Source organism: Scomber japonicus, chromosome 3, assembly GCF_027409825.1.
Source record: "Scomber japonicus isolate fScoJap1 chromosome 3, fScoJap1.pri, whole genome shotgun sequence".
Classification (NCBI taxonomy): Eukaryota; Metazoa; Chordata; class Actinopteri; order Scombriformes; family Scombridae; genus Scomber; species Scomber japonicus.
In genome coordinates this window covers 29,007,627-29,022,833 of record NC_070580.1, presented here as the reverse complement: position 1 = coordinate 29,022,833, position 15,207 = coordinate 29,007,627, and the positions used below count along the sequence as shown (strand labels likewise).

Genomic DNA, 15,207 nt, shown 5'->3' with positions numbered 1-15,207 from the left:
GCAAAAGAGTATGAGCATAACTTGTTTGATTTTATTTTGTATTTGTTTATAACACACTTCAGGCTCAAAGAATAACAGAATGACATGAACACAGGGCCATAGATATGAAATGTGGGTCCTATGCAGAGGAGGGGACTGCAGGCACCTTTACAAATCCCTCTAACCCCCACCCCAACATTTCAAAAATGATAAAACATCTTTGTCTCCTGACCTAAAACCGAAATACACCCCCCTCCTCCTCTCTCATGCTTATGGCTTCAGTGACCTAGACGCCGACTTACAGATTGTGCACACATGGCAAAATAAAGTCTGAGGTTTCAACTATTAAGTCTCAAATTACCACCACTGAAGTCTGCATTTTATGTATCGTATTTTCACTTTAATATTATCAAAAGGGTTTTATTTTCCATCTAATGTACATTTACGTTTTTATGTTTATCTTATATCCTTTTTGATGTGAAGAATTTGGTGTATGCAAAATCTCTCGTAAAGCACTTTGAGCTGCATATTTTTGCATGAAAGGTGCGATACAAATAAAGTTATTATTATTATTTCTAGATTCCTAGAGTTTTGGGTACCTGGTAGGTGCGTTAACACTAAATCCTGCTACTGTTTGACATATAATCAGTCATGTAACTCTCTGTAATCCCTTTCACAGCCTCTTTTTTTCTCCCTCGGTTTGTACATTAGGATCCTCCAGGCTCGGATGACAACCCTCTCCCAGTTTGTTCCCATGCTTGCCAGTGCTGGGCCCAAAGTCATCCAGGTGTAAGGGGAGGTGAGAGGGTTAGTGGGAGACTTACGGGTGGTCGAGACTAGAAGTAGAAAGCTGTGCCAGTGGGGTCCCCCGCCAATGAACTCCTGAACCCCTCCTCTCCTGCTCATAGAGTAAACCTTTTAACACACGCGCCTTTCTCCGCCGGGTCATGCTGGGGTCTCCAGCCTTTCACGCGTCGGCTGCTAATGAGGTTTCAAAAATCTGAAGGTGAAAGGAGCCTGACTTCCACTCAAGAAACTGAGCTGTGGAGAGATGGCAGCACAGTGGTTCAAATCACTTCTGACAGAAAACCACAGAACAATGTGAAGTAGTCTGACTGTGGGGATACACTGAGAGAAGTGATGCTAGCTTAAACGTTCGAATTTGACCTTAAAAAAAGAAACTGCATCTGCTTTTTAGGTAAGTCCAATATTATGTGTACTTTATGCAATGCTCAATGTGGTGAAATGAATATTTAGTACTCATTATTCAAGAAATTTGTATTTGCAAATTGTATTTAATGCACTGATGTTCCACAGAGGAATCAAAATGTTAACCTTGCATGTTTTGATGCTAAATCCACCGAGCTATGCACCATTTTCCAGTATTTTTTAAATGTTTTATTGCATAAACTTACAGAATTTACATTAAATTTGATTATTGTATGGGTAAATTCTCAATTTGCATGTGAGCTGGGAAAAATTCTGCTTGAAAATGTAACAGACCCCAACCCTTTACCTAACACCACAACACTGATTGATTTGTTTTTGCATTTTATTTATTTATTTTTTTACAAAACTTTTGTAAATGTAATTCTCAGTTTGCATATACTATTGGTAATGCTAATAGTAGGTATAAATTGACTTAAAATGGTACCATATTATATAAATATTCAATAATAAGCATCATTATCATTATCAATTAATTTAAAAAATATTTTTTGTATGTGTTGTAGCAAAATAAGAACATCTATTCATTTATTTACAAATTCAGCAGGTTACAGCATATTTTTTTATTTTATAGTTATGCCACTTATTCATGTTTGTTATGGTTTAATTCTTTAAAACAATGAAAAACCATCCACCATTACTTATTTTAAATAAGAAATAGTCATGGCCCCATTTCCACGCAACATAATAAAACCCTGATAATTTACAAACTCCAAATTACTATCAGAATATTTTTTAAGAAGTCTGTTTGTGATTCAAATGAAGAAAGCAGTAATCAAAAACTCAGCAGTGTTTTATAACAGATCTTATTTTTTTATTGAGGAGAGTCAAGTTGGGCTTTCCATTTTTAGAAAATAAACCAATGACAATATTACAAATAATGAAATTGTTACATCATTCACAGGGTTACAGTCAATATACATTTATACAGAAATACAGGGTCTCCCACATCAGTCACAGTGGTCTGAACCGGCACTGGTCTACAATGTGGGCTTTGATGGACCGGGCAAACACATGGAGATCCCCCGCCTGAACTAACCAACAGCCAGAATGGTAGTAGGGGGGTCCTGGGGGCAGGGAGGGGGGAAAACAGAGGGAACATTGGGTCATAAAAGGGGACACAGGTGGCAGGGTTGCTGTAGTGATAAAAAAAAAAAAAAAGAGTTTGTCCAACAGGGGGAAAGACAGGCTAGATCTGAGCAGCAGCCAGTATTTGTCCATCAGCAGACTGCTGAAGTGTCCTGGACCCTGGAGCTCTGCCCACCGCACACTATCTGGACCTGAAAATGTCGACTCAACGAGCTACATTTGACCACCAAAGCAGTAGAGGGCGCTCTGGTGCTTCGTGCTGTAGCCATTAAACAGGAGCCATTTTCTGTCAGCCACAACAGGAGGCAGACCTCCTCTCTGACCATACTGTAGTTGAGTGGGTACAAACCTGGCACAGTTCATGTTTATGCACACTATCATGTAACTGTAACACTGAGACTTTACGGTTTTCCTCTGTCCTTCAAAAATTGGCACACGGTGAGGGCAGGGCTGAGTGGTTTTACTTTTCTTCACAGATGTGGGAGGAGAAAGTACAGTATGTTTTGCTCAAAGTTGCAGTTGGCAAACATTGTGTGAAAGCCTCATGGGCGTCACAACCATGTGGAATCTACTTCAATTTTCTTAGGAAAACTGTAAAAGAAAAAAGAAAAAAAAAGGTATCTAACTACAGAAGCTGGCATCTGATGGCATATTTTTGGTGCGGTAAAATTTACAATAAAACTACATATGTTAAGTTAAATAATGCATACTGTCTCTGAAAAGTGTGACAGTAGCGAACAACTGCTTTTAAAAAGGGGAAAGGAACAACTGAATTAATAGCACAAATGCCTTTCTGTATTCACAAATCTTAACTTGACATACAATAGATTTAAATTTCCCCATGATCAAATATTAAAATGATAATAATATCTGGCTGCATTACTGCTGTGAAAACCATTGACAGTGACTATGGGCAATCATTTGACTCAAATGTGACATTCAGTCTGATGTTAGGGAGGTGCTAAAAGAATAATCGCCATGCTGGGTAAAAATATATATTACAATAGAAATATTCCCATCATAAAAATGTACCAGATGAATTAGTAACTTGGTTTCTATACAATTTTAATAGTCTAGAATTGGACACAAGAGCTTTTCTCCCACAGTTGAGCTCCAGTGTGAAGTAAGTAGCCAATCCACTGTTTAAAAGGATGTCAAAATCACTCGAAACACTTGACATAAGTGCAGCAATTTCTTCTCCCACTGATCACTGCTCAGCTTGAACTGCAACAATATCTCTTTTTTTTGTGCCCTCAAAATCATTAGACACATAAATACTTCATGCAGTGCTTTTAAACACTCCACATTCAATCAAAAGGGTTTTCTTTTAACTCCTTGAGATGAAATGGAAAACAAAACCTTTTAACCGGGGCGGGCAGATGTACTTACTGCTAGATATAGAGTAGTGCTGAAGTTGATTTTATGCTCCATACGATCCGTATTTTCTTGCCACTAAGAGGAGCTTTTTCGTCGAACTCCTCCTGAAGGGTTAGTAGTTTCTTGAACCGTAGTTCAGGGATAATTGCTTGATTAATAGCTCAAAGTCTTGGCAGCGTCCACAGTGAAGCATCTAAATGAGCTTTAATGGGGCTGGAGAAAAAACTGCACAGCTTTGTGTATACTTTAAATGTACTTCTTGAAAAACATTAAGTATTTTTCCTGATGACTGAATATTGGCCTTACCATGCAAAGTCATATAGCCTAAATGAAACTGATGAGCTGGTAACTATTAAGAAATGGAAAAGGAAGACAGTCTAAAGCTCGGCTGAAAAGCAAACTGCATGTTGGCATCAGTGGCATTTAGGTCACAGCATCCCCTCTCACTCGCTTTTGCAGTTATGACTAACAGCTCATGATTCTCCTACTCCAGTTTCATATGTTATAAAAGCGTCCAAGGAAATATTCATTCTGATGTGTTCCACTGCAGATGAAAATAACCAAAGGAGAGGATTATAGAGCAGAAAGAGAGTAAAAAATCCCTCCACTCCTGGGCCTAAATTCGCTGGACAGCCAGGGGATAATGACAGGTAGGAGGGCCGAGGAACTAACTGAGGTTTCTCACTTTCTTTAACTGGGGCTTTGGTGCTAAAGCTGTCTGTAGTGACACCACAAAAACTCATCATCATGATGTGAGGATGTGTGTTTGGTACAAGCGAACATGGAAGCATTGTCCAGTCTGGAGGAAACTTTTTTTTTTTTATATCTCTCACATGCTCAGTGGCATGCAGCATCAGGACAAGATATAAAACAACTGCCCCACTGATGAGTGTCAGTTCGCCTGCCGCTGTTGATGCTTTGAAAGTCGCTAAGACGAGACCAGACAACTGTTGAAAGCTGACTGTTTGGAGATCAGTGGGAGCGGCAGACAGGTGGCTGACAGGCATGTATGTGATCAAGGGACAGAGAGAGGGAATCAGTGCCTGGACAGAGTGGCTGTGATCGGGGTGCGGCCGCCCCGCTGTGACCGGACACATCTGACCGATTGCTCACAGCTGGACGCTCATGTCTGGCTGTCAGGTCTCGGAGCGGAGCCCAGTGGGAGCTCTGCACTGCTGATATCATTTACTGGCTGTATACATGAACTCCAGCCTGATTCGCCATCTCAGGGGAATCACGACGTTGCTACAAACTCCATCCCTCCTCCTCCACCCTCATCAACCTTACACCAGGTTACCTACGACAACACAAACAATGGTTGACAGCTCCGTACTCATGAGACAGTGTTTTTCACAGGAAACCATACAATTAATGTATATACTGTCTATAAGATTAAATCAAAACCTGTCACAGGGAAATCCTGTTTATCTACATGGTTTTGTGCACCAACATGATTCAAAAAAAAATTAAAAGCATTGATGGAAGATCCAGAGTGTTTGTTGGAGTCAAACAGTAGACTCAGTGCAGAAAAAAAATCTAAAAGTAATAATAATAATAATAATAATAATAATAACAGTTCAATAATATCCATACAGAGATTGAAATAATATAACACATTGCATTTTTGTTTTCAATTCAACAAACGCCTGATTGTAAAGCCTATTCATGACTGTATGTGTGTAAAGTAACCAAGTGTGGTATCAAAACTTTTAATACTTAAACATAAAAACGTCTTGTCAAAAAAGAAAAAACTGGAAGAAGAAGAAACACAGAATATAATGCAGCCACATTATACTCCCTAACGTGTGTCAAATCCAAGCTCTTACCAAACAGACTTCTAGTAATTGCAGCAAATCAAAGCACTGTGAAATTAACCACTCACTCAGCATGCTATCAAACACGAGACCCAACGCTTCAGGAGCGACTGCTTTGTGCACGTGGTGTGCATGTGCAACTTGTGCATGTGTGCACAGACGGCATCGGAGATGAAAAATATGTGGGAGGATGCTAAAACGGGAGACACTGTTTGTATGTGTACTCTGATGTAAACAGTAGAACTTGATTCTTTTTTGTCTGAATCTATGTGGGAAGTTGGTTTACATTTTTCCCCAAGCTTTTTTTTTCTTTTTTTCCCCACAAAATAAGGAAAGAAACCAATGGTGGAAACAACTGCAATCCTCCTTGTTGTATTGTATTCTTCTGCATTTGAACTGAGTCATTGTTTCGGAGTCATCACGTTATGGCAGGTCAAGTGCATCTGATATGTACAGTACAGGATCATGACTGTGGTGAGAGAAGGGAAGAGTTCTATTTGGCAGGCTGTGAATATTTCACTGTGGAAACAAAATAATCATTTGTCTATAGTGAGAGGAAGCATGGTGAGAGGAAATCTTCATCACAAAATTTCACACAATATAGAAAATTACTTGCAATGAGAAAAAAAAAAAAAGGTTTTTCTTTTTCTTGAGTGTTGATTTCACGGTGTGAATTGTCAGTCTGAATGTTTTTGACATCAGTCTATGCCAAAACCATCTCATGGTTTTTTTATTTTTTTATTTTATTTTATTTTTCTGTCCTGGTGAAACAGTTGGGAGTGCAAGTCGAGTCCTTCAGTTCCTCTGCAGTTTGCCACAGAGTACACTGTGTTTCCTCATGATGTTCAAAATTAAAAACGACAAAGACAATATCCACACCTTGTTGAGGATGGCCTCGTCTCCTCAACTCTTCCTTGTTTTCTTTATTTTTTTTTCCTTTTTTTTTTTGCCCTTTTAAAGGGTAGCTTTCCTACTCAGTTCTTCTAGTGTACAACCTTATATCATCTATAAATTTAGATAAACTCCTTGCCTTTTCTCAGTTTTTCTTTTTTTTTTTCTTTAAAAAATTCTTTACAAAATTATCAGAACAAACAAACCAAAAAATAAATGTTCAGCATCAAATGAAAATTGGTGGAAGATTGAAAAATGTGTTGCTGGTCACGTCTAACCTCCCATGTTTCTGGCTCCAAAAGTGGGTTGGCTGTGGGCTGCCTGATGCCTCATTACATGGACTTTGTTTCCAGAACTCTCCACAGCTGATCCCAAGGATGGAGGGAGCGTTAGGGTGAGGGGACAAGAGGAAGAGAGAGGGAAGTGGAGAGGGGAACGGGGGATGAATGGTAGTCTGGTGGGAAGACCAGACACACTGTCACGCGAAAAAACATCCACTCCATCCTCCGCACCCAGAGCCCTGCATCCTGACCGTCTTTTTTCCCTCTGCTCCGCTCGGGAGGGTCAAACCTCCACTGACTGGATCTGGTTCATCTGTGCCCGCATCATCTGGACGCTGTTGAGGATCTTCTTTTGATGGCCTGCTAACGTCACACCAACCCTCAAGATGTCTCTGTGATGAGAGGCAGAAGCAGATGTTAGACTGACGTTACCACAGACTATGAACACAATCCATCTCCCTATCTGTCTAAAAAATATTAAAAAATGATGGCATGGCATTAGTTTAAAAGTCAGACATTGGAAACAACAAAACACTGTATGTCACAACATAGCATGTAGAAGCAGATAACAGCTGAGAGGATATATGAAAACAGAGATGACAGTAAGCAACACATGCATGGAACATTATGCTGAGAAACAGCTGCGTCTTCATCCATCTTGAAGAACAGAAAGCTTGTACTGTATAATCACAGAAAAATGCCTGAATGCCAGTTTAGTGTGTTTTTCTGTGACAAACTTCCTGACTGGTGTGGTAAACCCCACCCATCTCATACTCCCCAAAACAAACGCTAAGAATTTCAAATTCACAACACCCAAGACTTTTGTAGACAATAATTATTGCAGAAGTTGAATTGTTGTAAACAAAACGTACAAATAAACAGCAAGTTTCTCTTTATAACAAGGCAGTGGCATCAGCTCATAAACACTGTATTTATTCAATCTTTGTTGCACAGAAACCGATCCATAAAACAATGATATTCCTCTCTCCTAATGCTGAATCTCAGTATTAAGTCAATTTAGTTTATTCAATTTGATCAAGCAGGTAGCTCCTGGTCTGAAAGATGAAGCCAATGCAGAAATGCCATAAACTTACATTCTCTCTAATGGCCAGCAGGGGTCGACCCTACTGGTTGCAAAAAGAAGTACAATTGTATGGAAGTATGACATATGTTAAATAACATTTTGGTCACCAAAAAAAGTCTTGGCTGTGATAAAAGACCCTTTAAGGAGTCCGCTGTTCAGTTCTTCCGGTAAGTACATTTTATTTGAATGGTTATAGGCCTATTTTTCACTACAGCAAATTTGCATTAGCATTATCACAATAAACAATGGACTGTAATTGCACAGTGCTTACCAAGCTAGCACCTAGCACTAGGGTCAGCTCCACCTATGGTCACTTATAGCTTCAAAAATCCAAGATGGTGACCGTCAAATTGCAAAATTTGAGGCCTCAAAATGGCAATGTATTCATACATGAGTTTGATATATGCATTTTTGTCCACTGCTGGTCAGACTACTCAGTAGAGGCTCGCAGGATACTGAATCCCTATCAAAAGGAAGTGAGGCCAAACAGTTTTTACTGACTCCTTCTTTCTGTCTTTTAAACTATGCTCCAGAAAATGTTTTGGACACGGACACCAAATCTCTATTAGGGATTCTTTTGTTTCTGGCTAAAAAATGTATCTTGCTGCGGTGGCCAACTCCTCAGGTCCCTACAGTCGACATGTGGATATGGCAGATCTCTGCTCCCATTCCTCTTGAAAAACTGACTCATGACTTAATCGCAAATCTGACAAATTTTGGAGGATCTGGGAACCATTGCACTCCTTCCTACAGAAACTATAACTTATCATCTGTACCTGGAAGATGAGAACTGACTTTTTTCTTTACTCTGTATGTGCTACTGTGCTACTTATTTACCTGTCTCCTGTTGTCTTTTTACTTGTTCACAAATTTGAAAAACCAATAAAAAGAATATATATATTTAAAAAAAAGGAAGTGAGGCCTACATGATGGAGGGATTTAGTATTGAAAGCCAGCAAAGTGTCTTGACCACCATTGATTCATGAAGTAAAGTTTAGTTAGACCAATAACCCTTTCGTCACATAGGAATAAAAAACAATAAAGAAAGAAATGAAGAAGACCATTATTAGAAAACTTTATAGCGTAGGATTGCATTGATGGTTTGAATTCACATCTATATTGCCTCAAACGCACACACACACACACACACACACACAGGCATCTACTGTGAAGCTTCCTGCTGTTTTCAGTTATATTTAGAAGGACAGTATGTCACGAAAAGCGGAGCAGTAGGACCCAAATGCAGAGACCAAAGGCAGGGCTGTATAAAAGGGTTTTATTTCCAGAACTGACGGGAGCAGACGGAAACTAGACAGGAACTGACAAAGACTGACTCGAACTAGACAATCTGGACAAATCGAGACAAGACCTGACAAAGGATCCAACAAAGACTGAACAGAAAGACTTAGGCTACTTCACACCGCAGGCCTTAATGCTCAATTCCCATTTATTGCTCAAATCCGATTTTTTGTTTGGCTGTTCATATTACACTTTTAAATGTGGCCTCCTGGAGTGACCCGCATGCTCTGTTGATCATTAATAACGTCACGCACAGAACGGTGTTTACAGAAGTCAACATGGCAACAGCAACAGCTGGTGAAGTTACTGGTAGTCTCACTTATGGTCTAATATTAAAAACAGTGTGTGGCAAATTTGTGAGTGGGTGATGTTAAAAAGGAGGAAGAGGAGAAAGAAAATTAATACTTTAATGATGTCTTTATGCCAAGCATTAACTGTGTGTTGCTCCAGAATAACGTCAAAGTCCTGACTGTTCAGATTGCGGTTGCATTAAAAAAAAAAATCTGATATGTATCCGATTCAGTGCCACATTTGAAAGTGGCCTGAATCGGATTTGGAAATGTCAGATTCAATGCTACTTGTGCTGTTCACATTGTCAGAAACAAATCAGATATGGGTCACATTTGAGCGAATAAATCAGATTCAGGTCACTTTTAACTGCGGTGCGAAAGTAGCCTTAAATACAAACCAAACTAATCAAACAACAGAGAACAGGTGGCACAACACAAGGGCAGGCTGGGAGCTGATTGGCTAGGGAAGACACAAGGAGCACAGGCAGGGCTAATGAGGAAAATTTAATGCAGGTGTGAGGAGAAGCACACAAGGAAAAGTCAGAGCAAACTGAAAATCAAAACCCAGAAAACACACTTATAAAACCCAAATATAAATAAGCAAAACCAACTGAACACACACTGGAAACCAAGAGAACACAAAGAGTCTAAAAAAAACATGAGGCCATGACACAGTAGTTCCTATTTTTTTTGTTGTGGATTATAAACACCGTAAGGAATTTGTTCGAACTGGAACATGCGTCTGAACTCCACCTCCGTCTCCGTGCTGGCTGGTGATTTGAGAAAAAAGGTCGGAAAAGCTGCTATAATAAACATTAATCACACTTATTGGATTACACACAACCACCTGTTTTGTTCAAAGAAATTAAAGATCTCAGCGGGTTAATCTTTGACTTGTGATACTTTTTTTTTACCGTGGACAGGAAATTATTTTTATCTTTTGCTCTAGAGGTGGCATTCTTAACATGATTATATCTTGTATGGTAGGATGATTTTTCTCCTAACTAACACCATATTCCAGTGTTTCTTCTCAGTTGGTAAATGGAGGTCAAAGAGAGGTCTGCTGAACACATGGCAGAGAATAAAGGGCACTGTTATGGCTTCAAGCCATTGTGCCCACTGCTCAGCCTTGTAAATGAAATATTATGATCTGTTAATTACATGCAGTGCGTGCAGCAAGCGTCTTTTATAACACGCCAGAGGCAGAGTCTGGTGCTTGTTCAGGTTTTAGGGATTTAATAAACCTGCCTCTAGCAATAATTTTCCTTCTGCTTATCACACACTGAATGACAAGAATTATCAGCACTTACTCCATGGTCATCTGGGACACCACATCAAAAGTGGAGAAGTCGGCGTTGGCAAAGTTGTCTTTGTACTGGCCCATCTTGATGGCATCCAGCCACTCGTCCACAGTGCTGAAGCTGGAGAAGTCTGGGATACTGCGGTCCAGGAGAGGGAGATGAACACTGAGGGGGACACAAGCAGGATTCATTGAGAATAATGATAATACAAAGAGACAGTTGTAACATCATAGTCAGTTCAGACCACCTGCGTATGATTCAAACATGAATTATTACATTACATTTTCAAAAGGCTAGACAGAACTTAAGAGAATACCACTGCCCTTATCCATGAACCAATATTTTCCAAACTGATCTCTCATAAAGTGTATTTTCCAAATGAAGTGATAGGCTTCAGGGAGCCAATATATCCACTCAGTGTCTGTGGAAAATCTGGCCCCCGGTTCCGCACTCGACCACAAATGAAAGTACAGACGGGGATAATGGAAATCAGTAAACTCTGGCTCTCGAAGGAAACTAACACCCAGAGCAGAAACACTTCAAAATGTTTTGTTATGAAAATTGCACAACTCCTTCAATCCAGGATTCGCCTAAAGCATTCGTGGGAAGGATTTGATATATCAAACCAAAAGGCTTTAATTTACATAACCACTCGGCGCCAGGAGAAACAAGAGACACTGTGTTCGGCAAAAATGAACTGTGCCACGGGTGGCACTGAAGAAGGAGCATGAATTTCCTGTTAGAAAGCGGAAAGCCTTTTACGTAGAGAGAAAATCAGATGCATTATATTGCCCTAGATGTTATCCACATCAATGTGAGATGATGCTTAAACCAAAGGTCTGTCATGTGGGACGCCTACAGAGATGATACGTTGATACCGCATGGAAAAAACACACATGCAGATACCGCATAGAGAGTGAAAAACACAACACAGAGAAGAAAAAGACTGATTCACCTTCTGACAAACATTGCAAACACAAGTAAATCACATAAAACAAATCTGATCATCCTTCCTACCACTCACCCTGAAGATAATGGGGTCATGGCCTTTAGCGTGTTGGGATTGCGGATCATCTTGTCGAGGTTGTTCACGATCTGGCTGAACTTGGGCCGGTTGTTGCGTTCCTTCTGCCAACAGTCCAACATTAGCTGGTGCAGCGCACTGGGACAGTCCATGGGTGGGGGCAGTCGGTAGTCCTGCTCTATGGCATTGATGACCTGCAGGGGGAGACACAGATCTTTAAGGGTTGCAGAGGCTCTAAAAGGAGGATTTGGATTGATGGAAAAAGGAGAGTGAATGATCTGATGTATAGATGCCGTGGATGCATAGTAAATGTTAACGAATGAGTTTTTAGATGATATCCTCAACTGAAGTGACTTTCACAACCATCTCATTGATATGAAGTAAATGTGGGCATTAATGTTGTCTCCTCTGATGAACACATAACAAGGGCATCTGTGCCTCTCACCATGTGGTGAAAACAACTGTTGAAGCCATTACTGTGTTTTACTGCCTGAGAGTCAAATCTGTTAAATTATGGTTATTGCTTAAACATAAATGTATAAAGATATTTGTGTACAAATCACCACATTAGTTCCGCATATGAAGAGTTTTTAAACATCAGTTAGGTCACTGAGAACATAAACCTTATTCCACCAACTTCACATTTCCACCTGCACTCTGCCAGTGGTGACCTCACTTCTGGCCTTTACAGAGTATTTAACACTTGCTCTCCATAAAGCCACTTTAAAGATATGGCTGACTTAGGCCAGTGATGATGATGGTCGGGGGGCACACTGAGGTGGTGCACGATTAACAGACCGGAACAACCCGGAGGACACTTCTGACGAGGACGCACAATCCCCTGCTCATTATCAGGGCCATTAAAGAAGCCCCATTCAGACCCAGATTAATCTCATTCATGAGACCTCCAAACGAGGACCCCGATGGAGCAGAAACACTATCTGGAGCTGCTAATAAGATAACTGTTGAGGTCCTCAGTCCCTCTTAGCACATTAGTGTTCTCACTTTCAATTTGAAACTATTTTCATTATCTCTCTCCCCATAATTTGCTCTCTCCTCCACTACCCAGAGGGAGATAGGAAATGGAGGATCCAGTCAAGAGCAGAATTTGTCCAGTGAGCACTGCCGTGCATTTCAAATGATCTGATTATGTCTCTGTGGTGAGTGTGGGGGAATTTTCATATAAAACCCATGTGTGAAAGCCGCTGTTTAGCTAAGGGAAAGCAGATACAATGACAAAATGCATCTCTGAGGGTTTTGAGGCTGTAATGAAACTCTGGAAGTAGAAGTGGCTGGGTGTAATGATACACTTTCAAAAGCGAGATGCTTCAGGATGAAAATTACAAAAAATAAAAAGCAATTATAATAATGACAATATATCAGTTAAATACATACATCTTGATTAGTCATGTCCCAGTAAGGCCTCTCTCCGTAAGACATGACTTCCCACATGACGATCCCGTAGCTCCACACATCACTGGCAGAGGTGAACTTCCTGTACTGGATAGCTTCGGGGGCAGTCCATCGGATAGGGATCTTCCCTCCCTGCAAACACAAAGGGCACAAACCTCAGTGAGGGAAGCGAGACCGAAACCCAACCGTCACAGTGTCCTGGCTCCAGAGAGAAACAACGTTCACTGTAACAATGCAGGCGGTAATCCAAACTGGCAGGTGGATATAACAAAACCCCTGGGAGTGAAGTGTGGTATATGAAATACTGGATGAGGAGGAAGGGAAGAACAGGTGAAGGGGTGATGTTTGTCTTGATAGGGAGAAGAATGTGGGAGTGCGCTGTAGTGTGTACGTCAGACCTGGGTTAAATAAAACCTTTGAAGAACTGGATTGTCAATTTGGCAGTTCAGATAGTGTTGGGCAAATTCTAACACATAAAATAACATCACAGAAGTTAAATTGTATAAAACATTCTACCTTTTATTTTTTCATGTATGGTAAAACCTTGCCCAATTATACCCAGTATTCCTTTCTACATTATGTAAAAATCATTTATTTGTAAAGATTGACCCACGTTGACTGAGTGAGTCTCATGTATGCTGGCAGGAGGATTTGAATGTTTCTCACCAGGGCACTAGTGTAAGTGGGGTCTGATGTGTCATCCTCCAGGAAGCGCGAGAGGCCGAAGTCTGACACCTTGCACACAAGGTTGCTGTTGACCAGGATGTTGCGGGCAGCAAGGTCACGGTGCACGTAGTTCATGTCGGCGAGGTACTTCATGCCTGAAGCAATGCCTCGTAGCATACCAACAAGCTGGATCACAGTGAACTGCCCGTCATTTTGCTGTAAAGAAGACATATTGTGTTTCAGTTAAAGTGCATGGAGTGTTTCAGAAATAGGAGGTGTTCCTAGAAACTCTGGGTCGCCTGTCAATAATTTATCATCAGCACTTACTCAGCCTGTCAGGATGGATTTCAATATTCGAATTTCAACCAAAGATCCAAAAGGATAATAGACTCAAGAACCGCCCTGTCTATCAAATGTGGGTTTTTTGGTGCTTGTTGTTTTTTCAACCTTTCACTGTCTTACAATATTTTTTTGTTAGTGTGCTGCATTAGTGTTAGGATGCAAAAAAGACAGGACTGAAGGGATGAAAGCAACACAGACTGTACCAGTTTTGTGAGGAATTGTTTCATTTTTCTAAAAACAAAACATTTTTCAAACAGAATCTTAAAGATGCTACGATCACATTAAAATTCTACAAATAGCGTCTTTGAGATGAAATATCCTAAAAAGTTTTTTCGTTTGGCTCAGTAATATTTTATGATTTTCTGTCTTGCAAAGGTTGGTTGATGGAACTCATCAGCCATGCACCCCATATTAATAAAATGTGCCATTAATAATACAAAACTGATTCCCACTTGACTCCTTTTAGTAAAATCTCAATTCTCATCATTATTATCATTTCAGTTCCAATCTACTTGAAACCCAACCCATATGAATTTCATATGGAAAAGTAACTTTGAAGTATTAGTTTCTATGAAAAAGCCCTGCAGGACACTAACAGAAAGGTTTGCATTGGGCTCAAATGGTCTCTACAGGGCTGGGACAGGCTAAGCTGGGACTGGCTGGCTGTCTACAGCTGTTCCCCTCCACGGTTTGGTAAAGGGCTTTACCCCATGCATGGGGAGCGTCTGGAGCAGTGGTGCAGCTGTGCCTCCAACTGCGCACACCTGCACTCTCTCCACCACCCACCACGACGCCAAGAGAACAGAAGATTCCAGAGAATGGCGCATGGGAGCGCGGGGCTGGGTGTGGACAGACGGAAAGGCCAAAAGAGGGAGTTGGAAGGGCAGGCAAGCAGGGCCCAGAGCGCAGCCATATTAACTGTCTGCATGACTGCTCTACTAGCCTATTTCTCTTTCAAACACTTTTCTGCTCATTAGCCAAGCGGATGCTTCTCCTCATGTCAAGCTGCTCCTCCTCGTGTACCACAGCAATTAAGCAGAATGCATTATTCATGAAACCTTTCTCACAAATACACATTGCCACCTAATCTGTGTGCTGTGTTTGCATATAATTTAATTGGAAAGATTCCT

At 40.6% G+C, this 15,207-nt stretch overlaps 1 protein-coding gene across 1 annotated transcript in view; it reads right to left on the bottom strand.

The window, feature by feature from the left end:
• Positions 1–6,401: 6,401 nt before the first annotated feature.
• ephb2b (eph receptor B2b) overlaps positions 6,402–15,207 on the bottom strand; it is a 124,191-nt gene continuing 115,385 nt past the window's right edge. Inside the window, exons 12-16 of the mRNA XM_053315213.1 lie at positions 13,736–13,951; positions 13,052–13,201; positions 11,657–11,850; positions 10,642–10,797; positions 6,402–7,050 (exon numbers count right to left, since the gene is read on the bottom strand). Coding sequence (XP_053171188.1) covers positions 6,942–7,050; positions 10,642–10,797; positions 11,657–11,850; positions 13,052–13,201; positions 13,736–13,951 — 825 coding nt within the window. The 3' untranslated portion in view covers positions 6,402–6,941. The remainder of the gene's footprint in view (positions 7,051–10,641; positions 10,798–11,656; positions 11,851–13,051; positions 13,202–13,735; positions 13,952–15,207) is intronic.